General features: G+C 40.8%; 1 protein-coding gene across 3 annotated transcripts in view; it reads left to right on the forward strand.

Moving 5' to 3' along the window:
* Positions 1-19,437, forward strand: part of LOC139237921 (MHC class II regulatory factor RFX1-like) — a 152,743-nt gene that overhangs the window by 103,374 nt on the left and 29,932 nt on the right. Inside the window, exons 1-9 of one of the 3 annotated variants that reach the window (XM_070867221.1) lie at positions 615-656; positions 967-1,062; positions 4,819-5,166; positions 7,053-7,156; positions 9,933-10,200; positions 12,924-13,105; positions 15,324-15,443; positions 17,442-17,581; positions 18,714-18,832. In XM_070867221.1, coding sequence (XP_070723322.1) covers positions 4,972-5,166; positions 7,053-7,156; positions 9,933-10,200; positions 12,924-13,105; positions 15,324-15,443; positions 17,442-17,581; positions 18,714-18,832 — 1,128 coding nt within the window. In that variant the 5' untranslated portion in view covers positions 615-656; positions 967-1,062; positions 4,819-4,971. Of the gene's footprint in view, positions 1-614; positions 657-966; positions 1,063-4,818; positions 5,167-7,052; positions 7,157-9,932; positions 10,201-12,923; positions 13,106-15,323; positions 15,444-17,441; positions 17,582-18,713; positions 18,833-19,437 lie in introns of those variants that run through there. The other 2 variants (XM_070867218.1, XM_070867220.1) reach the window with 2 other exon arrangements.

Genomic DNA, 19,437 nt, shown 5'->3' on the forward strand with positions numbered 1-19,437 from the left:
GGGGAAATTCCAAGGGGGGTGAGGGGGGGAGCTCTGGCCACCGACCCTGGGCGATAAAAAAATTGCGCCTAACAGGGCTATAAAAAGGACGAATTTTGGCCCCATGTGTTTTAAAAGTGTTTTGCCAAAGATAGATAATATAGAATATTGGAAATATTTTCTGTTTTGCTTTCCCCTCACAGTCCTCCTAATTGTTGTTCTTGACTCTATGTTAAAGTATTACTTGTGTCCAGATCTTTGTCTAACAATGATTGCCAAAATTATCTTTTTGCAAACGTCAAAGAAAATGGGAAACATCAGAGTACTTATGCATAGGCCATATAGTCTGTTCTTGTACAACTATTTGTCATCGCAACAGTTTGAAAGTGTTCAGTAAAGTTCTAAGAAAAGCAAAGTGTAAGGGAGAGAACTTTCAATATAAAGTGCTTCGATCCCCCTCTGAAAATTAATTTTGAAACCCATCTGCTGTTTAGGATATACTCTTACTTTAATTTCTGTTTTTCAGCTCAGCTTGGACCCACCATCCCATATCTCCTCACTGCAAAAAACTGCTCCATGATGTCACTCAGAGCAGCATCGGAGAATGGCACCATAAGGAATCCCAACGATCAGCATTTCAGCTGATCCTGCCTTCTCCCAGCTCAGACACAATTGGGGTGGGAATCTTTGAAATTCCCTATGGAACCATTACTGACACTCCCATAGTTCAGATCAGAAGAAGACTTTTCTAGTTTTATCATGTTCTCAGTGTTATTTCTGCTGTGCTAGAGAGGAGGAACCATGTGCAGCAGTTTGAAAACACTTTGAACAAGATTCTTTGTTCAGCAATCCCTTTGGATCTCCACATGACAGATTAGCTATTGAAATATTAAACATTAGACATTGCAGAAAATAAAGTTAGAAAGAAAGTTGATCCTGCAGGTCAAGCTCAAATCAGAATTAATTGATTTTTATTTTGTCTTACAGAGATCTGTTGTGCAAACGACACCTCAAGCTGCTAAAACCAGCCAAGTTCAACAGTTATCAGTACAAGCACTGCAGCAAGTTCATGTTTCTCAGGAGGTATGCATTGTTGTTTACATTTTTATCTCTATTATTATGTTTACTCTGCTTAAATGAATTCGTGGACCAAATTATAGACACTACCAATTTTGTTAATCATTAATTATGACTCCACTCCAAAATATGAACAATTATGACTGCCATAAACTGAGACAAATAAAGAACATTGAGCCAAAAATTGCAGTTGGAGGCTTCCCGCGGGCGGATGCCTCCGACCGAAAAAATGTTAACGAAAGTACCTGGTGTTCCGAGACATAGATGCGCAGCCCAGCGCAGAGGCCCACGCATCCCAGAAACGTAAGCGCATCCTGGGATCACATGGGCTTGGACCACCAAACGCAATGTAATATTCTCATTGATAATAATGCTGAGTTCCGTTTGTACAAGCTCCCATTACTATCAATGAGGATGCCCCCAAAAGCACAGAAACACAACACAATAAATAAAAAAATACACCTCACATGTTTAAAATTAATTGAAATTGAATTAAATTAAATGTTTTAGGAAAAAAAATATATTTTTTAACTGTTTTACTAGGGTTAAAAATGAACTTACCTTAACAGACAGTGCTTTTAATTTCGGCGGGCAGGAGTCCACCTACGCTACTCAGCCATCAGCGGGCGCTTCCCAGCAGCTCTCCCCTCCCACCCGTTCCAGGCCACATTGAAAGTGACACTAGGCGGATGTTGCAGAGGAATTTGGGCGGAAGTGGGCGGCAAGTTCACCAATGCCCTATAAGTTTCTCCTCATTTTTCTTCCCTTCTGCTGAAGGCATTAACTAATGCTGAAGTGCAGTTCTAAAGGCATCTCTCTGTTTATCCTACACAAATATCTAATTCTTCTTGTGTAGCCAAGATGCTGACGGTTAGCTATTTAACCAGAGGGGAGAGAGGATGGCGGCATCACAACCGAGCTTGAAGCAGTTCTTACCTGATATCAGACATGTGCTTTTTAGTTGTAGTTACTGCATCAGGAAAAGAACTAAAGCTGATTTTTTTACTCCCCTTTCCTAGCTTGGAAACCACCAACGTTGTTCTCCTGGCATTGTTCTTCGTGAGTTCGGTCAGCACAGAGCAACAATAAAATATTAGACTATGATCTGCATAGCTCAGTACTACACAATTCATACATTTAACTACAGAGCCTCTTGCACAATTCTAGCCTCTTGCCCACCCTCAATTTTACTCACTCAACCATTGGTGGCCGTGCCATCAGCTGCCTAGGCCCTAAGCTCTGGAATTCCCTCCCTAAACCTCTCCGCCTCTCTATCCTCCTTCGAGATGCTCCTTAAAACCTACCTCTTTGATCACGATTTGGTTACCTGTTCTAATATCTCCTTATGTGGTCGCTGTCAAATTTTGTTTTATAACGTTGCTGTGAAGCGTCTTGAGATATTTTGTTAGGTTATATAGTGCTATATAAATGAAAGTTGTTGTTGAGCCATTGGAGCATTTTTATAATGTTTTGAGTTGGCTTTAATACAGCTTTGTGACTTAATATGTATATCGACTAAACAACATGCGTGTGATTTAAATAACATGGAAAATACAGTGTTCAAGAGCCTATGCTCTGTCTTGCTGCTATTCTTTGAAAAAAATGAGGCATGCTTCAGATTAAGGCTTGAATATCCAGTGGGTATAGTAATCCACATTACAGTAATTGCACTTAAAAGAGACAGTGTCCCAATGGTTTTACTTGTTGACTGATTACCTATTAATTTGCATGAATTGCTTCCAAAAGATGAGGTAGGCTGTGCTCACAGTAGGTAATTTAACATTTCACCATTAATCCAGGGCACAAATCCTAGATAATCTGCATTTAGACAGTCAGGATTAGATTTCTTATAAAATGAGAAAATTCATCATTTTATTACCAGCATAGATTTTGCATCAACGTTGAACCTAAAATGAACAAAACCAAATCAAAATTATTGGAGCTAGGCCATATGTTCACTTAAATAGCTTTCTGACATTAATGCCAAATCTAGCTCTTAGCTTGATGGTCTCAGGATTTGTTTGGTTTGAAATGAAGAGACTATCTGAATTTAAAATGTCTTGTCCTCAATCTCTTATGACATATCACTGGTCTTTTCCTTGCACCTCTTAAAACTAAACACAAACAAGTATTGTACATTAGCTCTGCAAGTAGCAAAAAACATCTCTAAGTTAACTTACTGTTTTGAAGTATATGTTTAGAAATTCATCTCGGGCGGTGGCACAAAACAGGCGGTATCAGATCGGCCGCCCGTTGTACCCAGTGCCTGATGCTCAGTTCCATATCGGGCACTACATTATAATGGGTGGCCAATCAGATACCACCCTTTTTGTGCCATCGCCCGAGACAAGTTTCTAGGCCCCCATCTCTTGGTATCCATTTTGCTTTTCACCAGAAAATTTAACTTAACCCGTATTGACTATTATTTGAATAATTGCTCTTTGATCTACTAAAGTTTGCTCTGTAGTAGTTCACCAACTTTTTGGTGTGTCTGGCACCCAGGATCACCGAATCCTTCCCAAAGAAATGAAATAACTTAAATTGAGGGCAACTGTCAATTATAGTAAGAGTGCTTATATTGGACAAACATACAGTTTGTCATTTTTATTTCATTTTTACAAACTAGATAATGTATGTCCCCATAACCCATGTAGATATGATGCAGGTTGAACGTCCAAAATACAGAGTTCCGGAATTTGGACTCCGGACTGATTTGTGGCAGGGTGGCCCGGAACCCGTAAAATGTTCCGGAATCCGGACCTGCCGACCTCGAGGTCCCGCCGCTGCCTGACCTCGGGCCTTGCCTCGCCGCTGCCTGACCTCGGGCCTTGCCTCGCCGCTGCCCGACCTCGGGCCTCACCTCACCACTGCCTGACCTCGGGCCTCGCCTCACTGCCCCTTGCCTCGCCGCCGCCTGACCTTGGGCCTCGCCTCGCCGCCATTGCCCTTACCTCGAGGCCACCTCGCCGGCCCGCCCGAACACCATCTCCGCAATGGGGCTGCCCAACCAGCTCTTCGGTGGGCTTCACCCGACCACCTCCTCGGCGGCGAGGCCCACCCGCTCTCTTCCCTGGCGGCGGGGCCCCGGCCGGCGACCTCATCGCCCGGCGAACACCCCGCTGCTGACGTTCCGAAATCTGGAAATACCCGAACCAAGGCTCAGGTGTTTTCGGATTCATGACATCAGAAAGACATTCCAAAATCCGGCAAAACGCAAAATCCGGAACAGCCTCGGTCCCAAGGGTTCCGAATTCGGGGTGCTGCACCTGTAGTATTATAAAATGTACATATTGGGTGGTTTCAAGAATTCTGTTAAACTATATATTGAATTAGAATTTTGTGTCTAAGATGAGGGATGACCATGCTGGGGAATGGAATTATTTTTGTATCCAGTATTATCAGCAAACCGTTCTAGGATACATATAGGACAGATTATGTACCTTAACCCTTTCCCCCCCCCCCCCCCATCAACCTCAACAGTACCAGCTTGTTTCTATTTCTCATATCCAGCTATGCTTCCAAATTAGATTTTTCCAAATTTTAAATTATGAATAACTTTGTACTGAAGGCCTGAGTCCTCGAGCTGGGTTGAGATATCCGAAAGTTAATAATTACGATATTTAAGAGCCACTAGAAAGATGTCCTGCTTTATTGGTCCAATTCCTTTCAGTACTGGCATGTTCATCCATCTTCCACCCTTGTGAATGTATTCTGATAGAGTCATTCATTTAGTAAGAATAATTTGCTTATATTATACACTAGAGCACGGAGAATGAGATTTCCAGTTTGATAGAGAAAGATCAGAAGCTGCAGGTAGTTGCCGGTTCTCCCAGCTCAAAGAACAGTATCCATGAAGAACATCAGTTAGGAAACTCCCAAGCATTGAGTCCAGAACACAAAGTGCACGTCTTACACATGATGCCTTCCACCTCAGCGCCAAGAGTCGAAGTGATTCGATTTACTCCCCAGCATCTTCCCAGCACAGAGCAGAAAGTGATTATTGAGCAGGTTCCATTTTTCTCCATGTTACCAGCCAGCCCTGAGCAGCGAGTCAAGGTCCAGCGTGTCCCTCAGGCACTGGTTTTTGGAACAGGACCAACTGCTCTTAAAGTAGGTCAAATAGGAAATAACCATAAAGATGAACAGAAGGTTGAGTTATTCAAGTTCCTTTAAGGAATGTTTACTGTTTACAAGTTGTGCTGATTTCTGTTTGTCTTTTAAATATTTAATAAGTATCTTAGTAATAGCACAGTTTATTTCTGTTAAGGAGATAACTCGTTCTCCTAAAGTAGCAGTGATAAAACTTTACTGTGTGTATGGGACCCTTGAAAATATTCACATGTTGTCTAGGACCTTTAGTTCTAATTTTTGAAAACCGTGTCAGCCCAAAGAATAGCTGTTCTTGTTGCCTTAAGCATTTTTTTTGTAAACCGGAACAGAGGTAATGTGTTAGCCAATAAATGTAGAACATCCTTCCTCAGATTAGGAGACCAAAACTGAACACAATATTCCAGGTGTGGCCTCACCAAGGCCCTGTACAAATGCAGCAAGACCTCTCTGCTCCTATACTCAAATCCCCTAGCTATGAAGGCCAACATACCATTTGCCTTCTTCACCACCTGCTGTACCTGCATGCCAATTTTCAATGACTGATGTACCATGACACCCAGGTCTTGTTGCACCTCCCCTTTTCCTAATCTGCCGCCATTCAGATAATATTCTGCCTTTGTGTTTTTGCCACCAAAGTGGATAACCTCACATTTATCCACATTATACTGCATCTGCCATGCGTTTGCCCAGTCACCTAAACTGTCCAAGTCACCCTGCAGCCTCTTAGCGTCTTCCTCACTGCTCACACCGCCACCCAGCTTAGTGTCATCTGCAAACTTGTAGATATTACACTCAATTCCTTCATCTAAATCATTAATATATATTGTAAATAGCTGGGGTCCCAGCACTGAGCCCTGCGGCACTCCACTAGTCACTGCCTGCCATTCTGAAAAGGACCCGTTTATCCCGACTCTCTGCTTCCTGTCTGCCAACCAGTTCACTATCCACATCAGTACATTATCCACAATACCATGTGCTTTAATTTTGCACACCAATCTCTTGTGTGGGACCTTGTCAAAAGCCTTTTGAAAGTCTAAATACACCACATCCACTGGTTCTCCCTTGTCCACTCTACTAATTACATCCTCAAAAAATTCTAGAAGATTTGTCAAGCAGGATTTCCATTTCATAAATCCTTCATTAAAAAGAAACGGTCTCCCATAGAGATGAATGGTGAAAATGTTGTGTTTTCAAAATTACGCACTTGCGTACATGGTAAAATAATAGCATTATTTTAAATGCAAACATTAATTAACAGCATTAGAGCTGAGATGTGGGTTGGTATCTTGTAGTACCATTCGATTTACTATTATGCTTTCTATTTTGATACAGATTTTTCTCTGATTTTGTCTCTTCACTTTCCTTTCCTCGAAATGGTAACTCATGCACGGGTACAGTTATATGGCAGGTGGTGACCCTCGAGTAATTTGGCAAGTGGCCATCCTTTATGTGTGAGCCCCAACAGTGATGTTGGTGGACTATTCAATCTGTGGGGACATCACAGCTGAACCTGACTCTTCCCTTCCCCAGCTTCCCGGGCTGCTGAACAGTGATCGGAGGAGGGAAGGCGACACCTCCCTGGTTCGTACAGCCCAGTACCACGCCTCTCTATATATTTACACACTGATTAATGGAGGCACTATTGCCATTATGCTATTTGATGCCTTGCAGGCTTCCAGAAATGTAAAATGTTTCCTCCCACTAGCACCATTGAATGTAGAGGTTGAGTCATATTAATTGAATGGGAAGGCCATATTAAAGAAGGTGATCTAACATTATACTTCCAACACAAATGGAATATAATCTTGCTGTTGATATTTTGGTTTCTTAACTAATAAATAGTGCACCCTAATTAACTTTTTCTTCCTGACGATCTCCATATTTAGGTTCAACAGTTACAACAGGTCCCAGTGCAGCCAGTTCAGCATGTGTACTCGAACCAGGTGCAGTATGTAGAAGGGGGTGATGCCAGCTATACAGGAAGCACAATGTGAGTAGAAAGAATGTCTGTCAGAATACTTCAAGAACTGGTAAAGGAACATACATGATAATGGAATTTGTGTTTTTTTTTAAAGCTGTAAGTTTGTATAGTTACACTATGTGATGGAATTAAAGGGCCTTCACAGCATGGAACCAGAGAGCCACTAATAATGTTGATCCATGTGAGTGAATCATAATCCTATCACAGCGCGCAAACTGTATCAGAGAGCAACAGGATCATCATAAAGTGGTCAAAATTGCTTGAAGGGAGGAAAAACATCAGAATGGAAGTAAAAGAAAAATGCCAACAAAAATAACTATTTAAAAGTCGGTAATCTCACAAAATAGCTGGCTTATACATCCTAAAGGTGAAAGATTCAGGGTTTGAAGGAAGTCAACAAGCAAAGTGGCTTCTGTGGTTATACATTGGGTAATTATGAAAAACCATTTAAATTTCAGTGAGTGAGGACAATAACCAAAGCCACAAATGAGATGTCGGGTGCTGATTTCAGTAACAGTAGTTGCATTTTAAAGCAAACTAAATTAGTTGGTATTGTTTTTTTTTTAAGTGATTTTCAGTTAGAGATTTCTACCACTGACCAACCAACAGGAATTGATGTGGGGTATTTGAACACCTCTAAGGATTGGATTTTCGGCTCCCTTGTGCCTCTGGTAGCGCCCTGGAGGGTGTTTTAAGATGTAATGGCAGGCGGCCAGTTTTTACCGCCCCGTTTCACTGAGATCATGACGTCAATCATTGTGCAATGTTCCGCTAGCGCAACGGATGCAAAATTAGGCATCAACGCCCCATTGTATGCCCTCCCCCAGGAAACGCCTGAAAAACCAAGCGTTCCCACGGTCCAATAGGCGGTACTTGCGGTCTATGTAATTTGAGGGAGGAGGCTCCTGCATCGCAGGCCACATTGACTATAACGTTTACACATCAAGCTGCGAGAAGCTCTGACTTGAAAGTAGTACTTTTATCTGCCATTACAATCTCCTTACATCGTCACTGAAATAATTTAATAGTGGCATTACTAGTTCGCCAGCGTATTGTCCTCCATGCTATTGCTAGGCGGCATCAGGATACAACAAGGGCTCTTGGCCATGTCGGGCCACGGATGAAGAGAAGCCAAAAACGTCTGGGGAAGAGGGCTCACCCCCCCACGGGTTTACAGGCACCAATGCTCATACCTCGAACTCTCTGAGGAGCAGTGTGTGAGAAGGTTGAGCTTCTGAAAGGAAGTGCTGACAGAGATATGCCATCTCCTACAGGCAGACCGATGTCTAGACCGCTCTGGAGACAGCCTTCAATACTCCCATCAACACGTTTCCAATTCATTGTGGTGTGCTGCATGTTGCACAGCTTGGCCTTCATGAGGGACCAGGCATTGCCAGTGGGGATTTGCAGGCCCACCTCAGGAGGAGGAGGACGACAAAGAGGAGCCTGGCGAGGCCCCCATTGGATAGTCATCCATGGAGGAGGTAGCGTGGAGATGCTGCTGGACCAAGAGTTGCACGTCGCCAGCTCATGATGGATCGGTTCTCCTAAATGGAGGAAATTGAGGGACGGAGCTAATACCGGACGCTATGTGCCCCCATAAAGGCACATCTGCAGTGAACGTTGGAATGATGCACAAGACACCAATGGCAAAGGATCTAACAGACATTTTACTGCAGCAAAGTAACAAAAGCTCCCCCCACCAAAAGAAAAAAAACAATAGACAAGGTTATGTTGCAGGACACTGAACAACAATGAAGTCCATTAAATCAAAGAAACTATTTATAAGCGTAATCAACAAAAATTAGGGCATCTGCACAACCTTGTCCTGCACATTATTCTGACTTATTTAACACCGCAATTTTCAGCTGGCACGCAAAAACTTCCTTGTATAACACCTGATTTCGCACCTCCGATCATGGAACCTCATATTTTGCAGACGAGGGCACAAACTTTTTCCAGGTGGTATCAGAGCCATCATTACCGCCCCAAAATCTCAAAAGCTGAAATTCCAGCCCTTAAATTCCTGTTTGGAAGACTGATTTTCAAGGTTGCAGGCTGCTGGTGTTACATTAATACTTGCTGGTTGAATATCCGCACGAGTGCTATACAGTAGGTTTGCATTATAATATATTTGCTGACCGATATAGCAAACATCTTTCTGTTTAAATAAATTTTGGAAAGTCATCGGGTTTTGTTTGTAAAAAAAAAAGCTTTATTCTAATCATTACCTAACCATTCATCTCGGAATTTCAGATTGTTATAGCAAATGTACAGGAACCATCACAAGGCAATATCGTATTTAAACTTGCGACACTCTTATTTTATTTTTGTTGCAAAAAATATTTTCCTGTTATTTGCTTTTTTTTAAATTTGCTTCTTATTTATAGAAGGAGTTTGCATTTATGTGGTGTATTATAACATCACTCAGGACATTCCAAAATGTTTCACATACATAAAAATACATGCAATATTATGCTAAATGTTCTGAATGAGCATATTTCGTAACTCAAAATTCATTCGATCTACCTGATGCATGCATTTTATATTGTTACCATAATAAATGCCTGCTGTGTTTTGGAGGAAAGTGAAGATATGTGGAACAAATTAGTTAGCATGCCTCTCCTGGGTAACCAAAGTAAGACGTTTAACATAGGGCCCCTAATGTGGTTTGTTTAGCTTTTATAGTCACAACAGGTTTGTAATATAACACTTCTAAATATAAGTGGGCAAACTGTCACTAAAGCCATCTTTGTGGAACCGCTGCCATACTTTTTCATTTCAGACGTTCAAACACCTACCCTTATTCAGAAGCTCAGCTGTACAGCCAGAACACAGGCGGGAGTTATTATGAATCTCAGGGGACGCCAAACCAGGTTGCCACACCGGTGACTTCGCAGAACGTGGTCAGTAGTGGAACGGTGCCAATGTATGTCACGGGAGGGCAGATTGTGGCCAACCCAGGAGGAGGGACCTATGTCATCCAGGGAGGTTACATGCTGGGGAGCTCCAGTCAGTCTTACAGTCACACCATGCGTGCCTCTCCAGCCACAGTGAGTCACTGGTCAACTCTTCCAAGTGCTGACTCCCCTGGGGTTTCTGTTTTGTATTGTTCAATAAGGGTGGTCCAGTAGCACAAATGTTAGAACACCTGCCTCCCAACCAGATGGTCAAAGGTCTGGGTCACAGGATTGCCTGTCGCTCTAAATTGCATGCCATTTTTGAGACCAAATTTAATCAGTTTTTGCTGGATGGAATGCATTTCTAATTTGGGATGCTCTTTTGGAAAATAAAACCTGAGATAATAGGCTTGCAGCACAGCAAGTGTATTTCCTGTTGTTGTCATGGAACAGCATTGACAGTAGTCGTGGAGAAATCTGCGCACCAGACCATCCTAGTCTCCTGGCTGAAGGATGCTATCTGTGGGCGAGCAGTACCTGGGATAAAATTGGGAATAAATATGAAGTAAACAAATGAGAGTTTTATTATTCATGTTTGTTGTGCATTTAATATGTAGAATAATAGCTGCTTAGAGCATTATGTGGCTGTATCCCAATTGACAGTTCTCATGGTATTGTAAACTGCAAGAGTGACACCTCAGTGCTTTATGTAGTCATTTGAACCCTCAAATTGTGTTATAGCCACTAAGATATTCCCATACAACATAATATACAAGATCAGAAATATTTTAATAATTTGCTGTCTGTCTTCCATATTTAGTATTGAATCGAGTAATGTGATAGAATGCAGACAAATTATGGTGAATCTCCTCATGAGAATGTGAGTGGAGGAGCCAGTGATGCAGGGAAACTTTTTCCAGAGCATTACAAGACTAGACACTTTCTCCTGCATATTATAAAAACATTTGTTTACAGGCATAGTGGATATATTGTACCAACGTTGTTATTTAATTGTGGCCGTAAAAGAACATTAACCCAACTTCATAGCTCCCATTTATTGCATTGGACCATCTTATAGAAGTAATAGAATATTAACTTAGAACATAAGAACTTAAGAAATAGGAGCAGGAGTAGGCCATTGGCCCCTCGAGCCTGCTTTGATATTTAATAAGATTATGGCTGGTCCGATCTTGGGCTCAGCTCCACTTCGCAGCCCGCTCCCCATAACCCTTCACTCCCTTATCGTTCAAAAATCTGTCGATCTCTACCTTAAATATATTAATGACCTAGCCTCCACAGCTCTCTGGGACAGAGAATTTCACAGATTTACGACCCTCTGAGAGAAGAAATTTCTCCTCGTCTCAGTTCTTAATGGGTGACCCATTATTCTTAAACTATGCCCCCAGTTCTAGATTCCCCCACGAGTGGAAACATCCTCTCTATCTACCTTATCGAGCCCTCTCAGTATCTTATACGTTTCAATAACTTCATCTCTCATTCTTTTAAATTCCAATGTGTGTAGGCCTAACCTGCTCAACATTTCTTCATAAGTCAACCCCTTCATCTCAGGAATCAGCCGAGTGAACTTTCTCTGGATTGCCTCCAATGCAAGCAGATCCCTCCTTAAATAAGGAGACCAAAACTGTACGCAAAACTCTCGGTGTGGTTTCACCAATACCCTGTACAGTTGTAGCAGGACTTCCCTGCTTTTATACTCCATCCCCTTTGCAATAAAGGCCAACATTCCATTTGCCTTCCTGATTACTTGTGTATTTGCAAACTAACATTTTGTGTTTTATGCACAAGGACTCCCAGGTCCCTCTACTGCAGCATTTTGTAATCTCTCTCCATTTAAATAATAATTAGCTTTTTTTTTTCAACTTGTGCAAGATTTTGTAACAGACAGTGAATTAGACATTTTAGGACATATTGCAGCAAATTGTGACACAAGAATTAGTGTACATGGCACTAATTTTTTTATGTGCCAAGCCTTACATTTGATTCAAAATGAACTAGGGTGCTTTATAAAAATACCGAACTATTTTGTCTATTGGACAGACCAGCTCCAGAGAGCTTTGTCACAATTCTTTTCCCTTTAGTATATTCTCATTGAACACAAAGGAATCACCCCTGTGCCTGTGAAACTAATGTTGTTAGGAACAGTGACATATCATTAATGTGTGAGTGAATCTTATGCCTCCAGAAAGAGCAGTCAGAGGGAGATATACAGAAGAAAGGCAATGAGTGGAGAGACTTGCAGAAAGAGGGAGAGAGGAAGAATGAGAAAAGAGCCAAAAAGAGTGAGAAAAATAGAGAGATGCAGAGAGAACGGTTGCAAAACAAACAGAAAAGACAGAGGGAGACAAAATTATAAAGTGCAGACAAGGGGGTAAATCTTCAATTTTCTCCGCTCGGCTGTGAAAATGGTATTGTGGGTCGGCCTCCTGTTTTAGAAACCACCTCATTTTCATTTCTACTGAAATCAATTAAAATAGGGCGGTTTCTGTAACAGCTGATCTGCAATGCCAGTTTTGCACCCAGGCAGCGAGTTGAAAATCTACCACAATTTATTTTATTTATATCCGTGGGCATTGTAACAGCGATCAATTAGTTATTTCAATTACTTGTGAAATGGCACTCTCTGAGTGAGTGTTAAAGAAATATTATCATGCATGAATTATTGTCTTTTGTTCCTCTCCTGTGGAGTTTCAGTTAACATTGTACTGTTGATGTAGTCCTTTTTTAACCAGTATCACTAAACAAATATAAAGTCTGACAAACTAGAGATTTTCTTAAGTTAAACTCGCAATAAAATAGTGTTGCAAGGAAATAATGAATGAAAATGATGAAATCCCATTCCTCTTGTTCTTGCACAGGTTCAGTGGTTATTAGATAACTATGAAACAGCGGAAGGAGTGAGTTTGCCCCGAAGCACTCTATACTGCCACTACCTGCTGCACTGTCAGGAGCAAAAACTGGAGCCTGTAAATGCTGCCTCATTTGGCAAACTGATACGATCAGTATTCATGGGACTCCGAACCCGGAGACTTGGCACACGGTTAGCTTTCTCTTTTATCCTTTTTACAGGGGGTTCAGAATCATTGTTTTAATGGGAGTTTCAGAAGTCATTCATTAAACTTGAAATGGATGGACTAACATCAGGAAATATTCCAGTGGTCCAATGTAAGTTACCTTCAGTTCTGCTCCTATTCTAAATTAAATTTTTTGAAAACCTGTTCTTTGAAGGAACGAAAAGAAAGACTTGCATTTCTATAGCGCCTTTCACGACCACTGGACGTTCCAAAGTGCTTTACAGCCAATTAAGTACTTTTGAAGTGTAGACACTGTTGTAGCGAAAGACAATTGGCTCCCACAAACAGCAATATGATCATGACCAGATAATCTGTTTTTGTTATGTTAATTGAGGGATAAATATTGGCCAGGACACTAGGGAGAATTCCTCTGAAGAATCATAGAATAGTATAGCACGGAAGGAGGCCATTCGGCCCATCGAATTTGAGCAATCCAGTTAGTCCCACTCCCCCGCTCTTTCTCCATATCCCTACAATTTTTTCTCCTTCAAGTATTTATCCAATTCCTTTTTGAAGGCTACTATTGAATCTGTATTCATCACCCTATCAGGCAGTGCATTCCAAAGCCTAACCACTTGTTGCCTAAAAATATTTTTCCTCATGTCTCCTCTGGTTCTTTTCCCAATGACCTTAATTCTGTGCCCTCTCGTTATCGACCCTTCAGTCGTTGGAAACAGTTTCTCTTTATTTACTCCATCTAAATCCTTCACGATTCTAAACCTCTATTAAAATTCCTCTTGGCCTTCTCTGCTCCAAGGACTCACACATGATTAATGGTCAAAATCGAAAAGGTGAAGAGTAGCAAAGACAGCAAATTACTTTAAATTACCTTATTTTTAAATGACTTGTGTCTCCTTCAAAATACGCCCACTTGCGAGAGAAGGCGAGGCCTTGGTTTAACGTCTCATCCAAATGACAGCACCTCCGACAGTGCAGTGCTCCCTCAGTACTGCACTGGTGTGTCGGCCTAGACTTTTGTGCTCAAGTCTCTGGAGTGGGAGTTGAACCCACAACTTTCTGACTCCGAAGCTAGAGTGCTGCCCACTGAGCCACGGCTGACACTTTGCAACTTTCAGAACAAACAAATTTCCATGAGCTAACATTTAATATTTTTATGTAAATTTGTGATACATTTGGAACTTCACAACATTTGTTCACATGAAAATGGCACAGATCAGCACTGCCCCTGCTGCTGACAACTCTCTGATGCAACTGTTTTGTCTTGCCAATGTTGCAATTTTTATAGTAAGAAACCTACCAGACTTTTGCAGCAATATTGATATTTTGTCTGCATGTACTCTGGAAGAAGTGCACCATCACCTAGCACTGCCCAGGTATGGAACATTTCATAGTAAGCTTCTGAGGGAGGAAAGGCTGGAGCAAATATCTGAAGGACCTATTGAAATGACACGTATTACCATTTTTCCCATGAAAAAATAACTTTATATAACTCTGAGAATGATAGCATGAGTGACGACAGAGCTGAAACAAGTGCTTCTATATTTTAATCTTTCCTTTAAAAATATAATTTTGGCATTGTGTGGTAGCACCACTGTGTGGCCAGAGTGGGCACTGCACCTAAAGACCAGCGTGTCCAAAATGAAGTTAAGAACAGTGGCGGGGGGGGGGGGAATTCTGCAGAAAGCGAAAGAGGATAAGACTAAACCTTAGCATAATTAGTAGCTTGTTTTCTGACAAGTTTTAACAAGGTTGTGACATTAAGCAAGAATAGAACTATTTTATTGGAAGAGCAAATATAGATAAAAGACTATCGTTCTAAAAATTACAAGGAAGATACAAGGAAAAGAAATGTAAAGTGAAAGAAATATCTAGAACAACTGAGAATAGGAGGGGTAACATAGAATTTGATTTATTTTGCAGCCCCTTTTCCTTTTATTCCTTGTTTTCAGTTGGAATTGTCAGATTGATTTCTGAGGGATACACTGAATCTACCTCAGAGCTGCGGCATAACAAAACACTTCATATGCTGTTAAGTAATACCTTGAAGTTTCAGTACAGATATTGGCCACTGGGATCAGTCAGTTTATGACTTGGATTATTTGACAGAAAGGATTAATTTATTATTATTATTATTATAGAGAATGTAGATGTAAGTACCATGTATGCATTTTCTAGGAAATTACCTCAAGCTACTGTGCATCAACAGTTTTCCTCCATTTATAGGGGAAACTCAAAATATCATTATTATGGGCTTCGCATTAAAGCAAACTCACCACTCATTCGACTGATAGAGGATCAGCAACATCTGGCCATAAGACAACAGCCATTCACACAGAAACAGAGGTGAGTGAGTGAGAGATGGATCCCATTCATGCTGCCGCTGATGATTTGCATCAATTCTAAATCAACAACTGATTCAGATTAGGGAAGTATATACCTTGAAGCCAACTCTTCAGTTTCCAGAATAAAGGATGTATTGGTTCTTTTTATAGTCGTATCCATTGGAGCTTCCAAACTACACACAGATCTGATATTACTGAACATTTGTCAAAAGGGTTTCAGTAAATCTTTGCTATTGATTAATGAGAAGAAACGCGTATGAGACTGTCCAATAATCCTTATTCCAGAGTCAAATAACACATTATCTTCCAATATCTGCACTTTGTATTTGATCAAATTTGCTTCAGGTGATTTTTTTTTTTTTTAAATACATTAACGAGGACATTGAGCAAGACTGGAAGTTATTCAGTTAACAGCAAATTGCTTTACCGCAGTTTTCAACTTAAAGGAACGTTGCTTCTTGACTATCCCAGTCTATTAAACACTGCATAGTATTTCCTACTTACCAGGCTATTTGATGGATCCTACATACAAACAGGAGCAGGCCATTCAGCCCTTGAGCCTGTTCAATTAGATCATGACTGATTTGTATCTCAACTCCATTTATCGACCTTTGTTCGACATGCCTTGATACCCTTACCTAACAAAAATCTATCAATCAGGTTTGAAAATTCCAATTGGCACAGCTGCCACAGCCTTTTTAGGGAGTGTATTCCAGATTGCTACAATCCTTTGTGTGAAAAGGTGTTTTCTGATTTCCCTCTTAAATGGCCTAGCTCTGAATTTAAGATTATGCTGTATTGTTCTGGTTTCCCCCACCAGAGGAATAGTTTCTCTGCAGCTACCCTAACAAATCATTTTAAATATCTCGATTCGATCACCCCGCAATCTTCTAAACTCAAAGGAATACAAACTAAGTTTGTGCAACCTAGCCTCATAATTTAAGCCCTGGTCTCATTCTGGTGAATCTGTGCTGTACCTATTCCAAGGCCAATACGTATTTCCTGAAGTTTGTTGCCCAAACTGAACACAGTACTCCAGGTGGGGTCCTCACCCAAACTTGTATAACTGAAGCATTTATTCCAACTCACTTGAGATAAAGGCCAACATTCTATTAGCCTTTTGATCACTCTGTTGTACCTGTGTACTCGCTTTTAGTGACTTATGTATATGGATTCCTAAATCCTTTTATTCCTTCACATCCACTCATCTCCCACCATTAAGAAAATATTCCGATTGGCCTTTCTCAGTTCCAAAGTGGCTGACCTCACAATTCCCCACATTGTACTCTATCTGCCATAGTTTTGCCCACTCACTTAGCCTGTCTATGTCCCTTTGTAATTTCCTACTCCCATCTATACTACTTACTGTGCCTCCTAACTTGGATATACAACTCTCTCTTCCTTCATCCAAGTCATTCATTTATATGGTGAAAAGCTGAGGCTCCAGTACAGATCCTTGGGGACCACTACTCGTCACATCCCGCCAATCCTGAATGAAGAATTCCAATTTCTTGATTAATTGCAGTGTCAGTAGCATGTTGAGTAGCATGGTGTCCTGCAATTTGCTGCTCAGTGCTGCTTTTGTCACAATGGTAAACCTGCTAATATAAGGTGAGAAGCTGCATGATTTGTATTTAAATGTTATTGTAAATACAACTGATGGCACACATAGTAGTGGCACTGTGGGGTCATTTTTGATATAATCTTCCAAATCACTATTGCACCAATGTCTGTGTTTGGGAGACCATTTGTGATGGAATGCTGCTTTCAGAGCATTCATTATCCCTGCATAACAATTCTGCGATCAAATGAAAAAGTAAGTTTTATTCTATATTTCATTTTTTGTTTTGGAAAATGCTACTTTGACCATTAAGGAATGGACTGTATTTCAGTCCGTTTTCAATTCTGCGATCAAATGAAAAAGTAAGTTTTATTCTATATTTCATTTTTTGTTTTGGAAAATGCTACTTTGACCATTAAGGAATGGACTGTATTTCAGTCCGTTTTCTCCTTCCTGCTGCAGACTCAAGCCCATCCAGAAAGTGGAGGGGATGACAAATGGTATGGGAGTTGGGCAACAGCAGGGTGGTGGCCTGTCAGATATCAGCGCGCAGGTCCAGCAGTATCAGCAATTTTTGGGTAAGTTACCAGAACAGTTTCACTAACCTGGTAAATTCCACTGTAACAGATGCAGCTAGATGTATTTTGCATTGCAAACTAAGGTAGTCATGAACTGTAACGTATTGACTATTTCATCTCTCTTCACCTCATCAGTAAAATAGATTAAACAAAATATTTCTTCATACAATTTTACTTTTAGTGGCTTCTCTGGATATTGCGGTGTCTCATTCTTCCCACTGTTCAGACACATCTTTTATTTCATAACTAGGCATGGCTCTGAGCCTTACAGAAAGTAATGACCCTTTACGTGAATAAATAAATGTCTGTGGAAAATCTAAATAAGTATTTGCGATGGCCTTATTGAACTTTTGTAAAATATATATATTGTTGAAAATAATTTCTTCATATGCCTATGAATGAATGTAGGGCGTCATTTGCACTCCCATTGGGAGCTGTTCAAGGTGAAAAGTCTAGAGTTTGTATGGAGCAAGTAAATCAGAAAACTGCTTCACAGGGTTAATGGTCTGGAAAAGCACACACAAGTGTGGAATCTTATGTTGGAAACATTAAACTCAATGTATTGAGTGTTTACTGTCTAAGATGCTCTATTATTTTTGTTCTCCTCACAACTTAACCTGTTCTGCTTATCAAAGTATCAATTATCCAGGGTTAAATATTACTGCACACTATTACAAATTATAAAACATTTTTTTGAGGGAGCATTATCAATATTTTTCTTTCAAAAAGTAGACCAATTTCACACAGCTTTCTCCAGCTTACAAGACTACCAGTCAGCAGGTGGTTACCATCTCCAAGACCATCACCAAGGCTTTTCAGTAACTGACCAAACAAATGTTGCAGATTTACAATTAGTACCAATTCTCCCCATATCCTTCCAGTTAGTTGCTTTATCTGATGGTCTGAGAACAACTGCTAAACTGTGTGCATTTGAAGTTGACAGATTCCATTGTTGGATAGCTCTAGAACTCAAATGTGTGACCACTGAACTATAAAATAAGCACACTCATCCAGATACAAGTGGCCTCACTATTAATCAAGACTACGGCAGATTCACTTCTCAGTGCTTGATACCTTTTATTGCAAGCCAACTATCTTGTGATTGTATTCTTCATTGTACAATATATTACAGATGCCTCTCGGGCTCTACCAGAATTTGTTGAAATAGACATGCAGGGAAAGACATTGCCAGACGGTATCACCATGGAACACATCAAGGCTTTCCAGCTACTCTATCGGGAGCACTGTGAGGTATTGTGATATCTTCCTGACACATCCAATTAAAATCTCGAGTCTAAATACCAAGAATAAAAGTTTAAACTTTTATTTAGTAACATAATAATGTTTGGGAAGGAGAAAATCATTGGTCTCTCTAGTCTGTCTTTCCAGACTTTTTGCCAGATTCCCTAATGTGATTCTAGAACAAGGCTATGGGCCTCGACAACATCCCAGCTGTAGTGCTGAAGACTTGTGCTCCAGTACTAGCCGCACCTCTAGCCAAGCTGTTCCAGTACAGCATCCTAGGCCCAACCATCTTCAGCTGCTTCATCAATGACTTTTCCTCCATCATAAGGTCAGAAGTGGGGATGTTCGCTGATAATTGGTGTCAGTTGCATTCCCAATTCCTCAGATAATGGAGCAGTCCATGCCTGTGTGCAGCAAGACCTGGTCAACATCCAGGCTTGGGCTGATAAGTGGCAAGTAACATTGACGCCACATACGCAATGACCATCTCCAACAAGAGACAGTCTAACCACCTCCCCTTGGCATTCAATGGCATTACTGTCATCAATTCCCACACCATTAACATCATGGGAGTCACCATTGAACAGAAACTTAACTGGACCAGCCACATA

The sequence above is a fragment of the Pristiophorus japonicus genome, chromosome 24 (assembly GCF_044704955.1).
Source record: "Pristiophorus japonicus isolate sPriJap1 chromosome 24, sPriJap1.hap1, whole genome shotgun sequence".
Classification (NCBI taxonomy): domain Eukaryota; kingdom Metazoa; phylum Chordata; class Chondrichthyes; family Pristiophoridae; genus Pristiophorus; species Pristiophorus japonicus.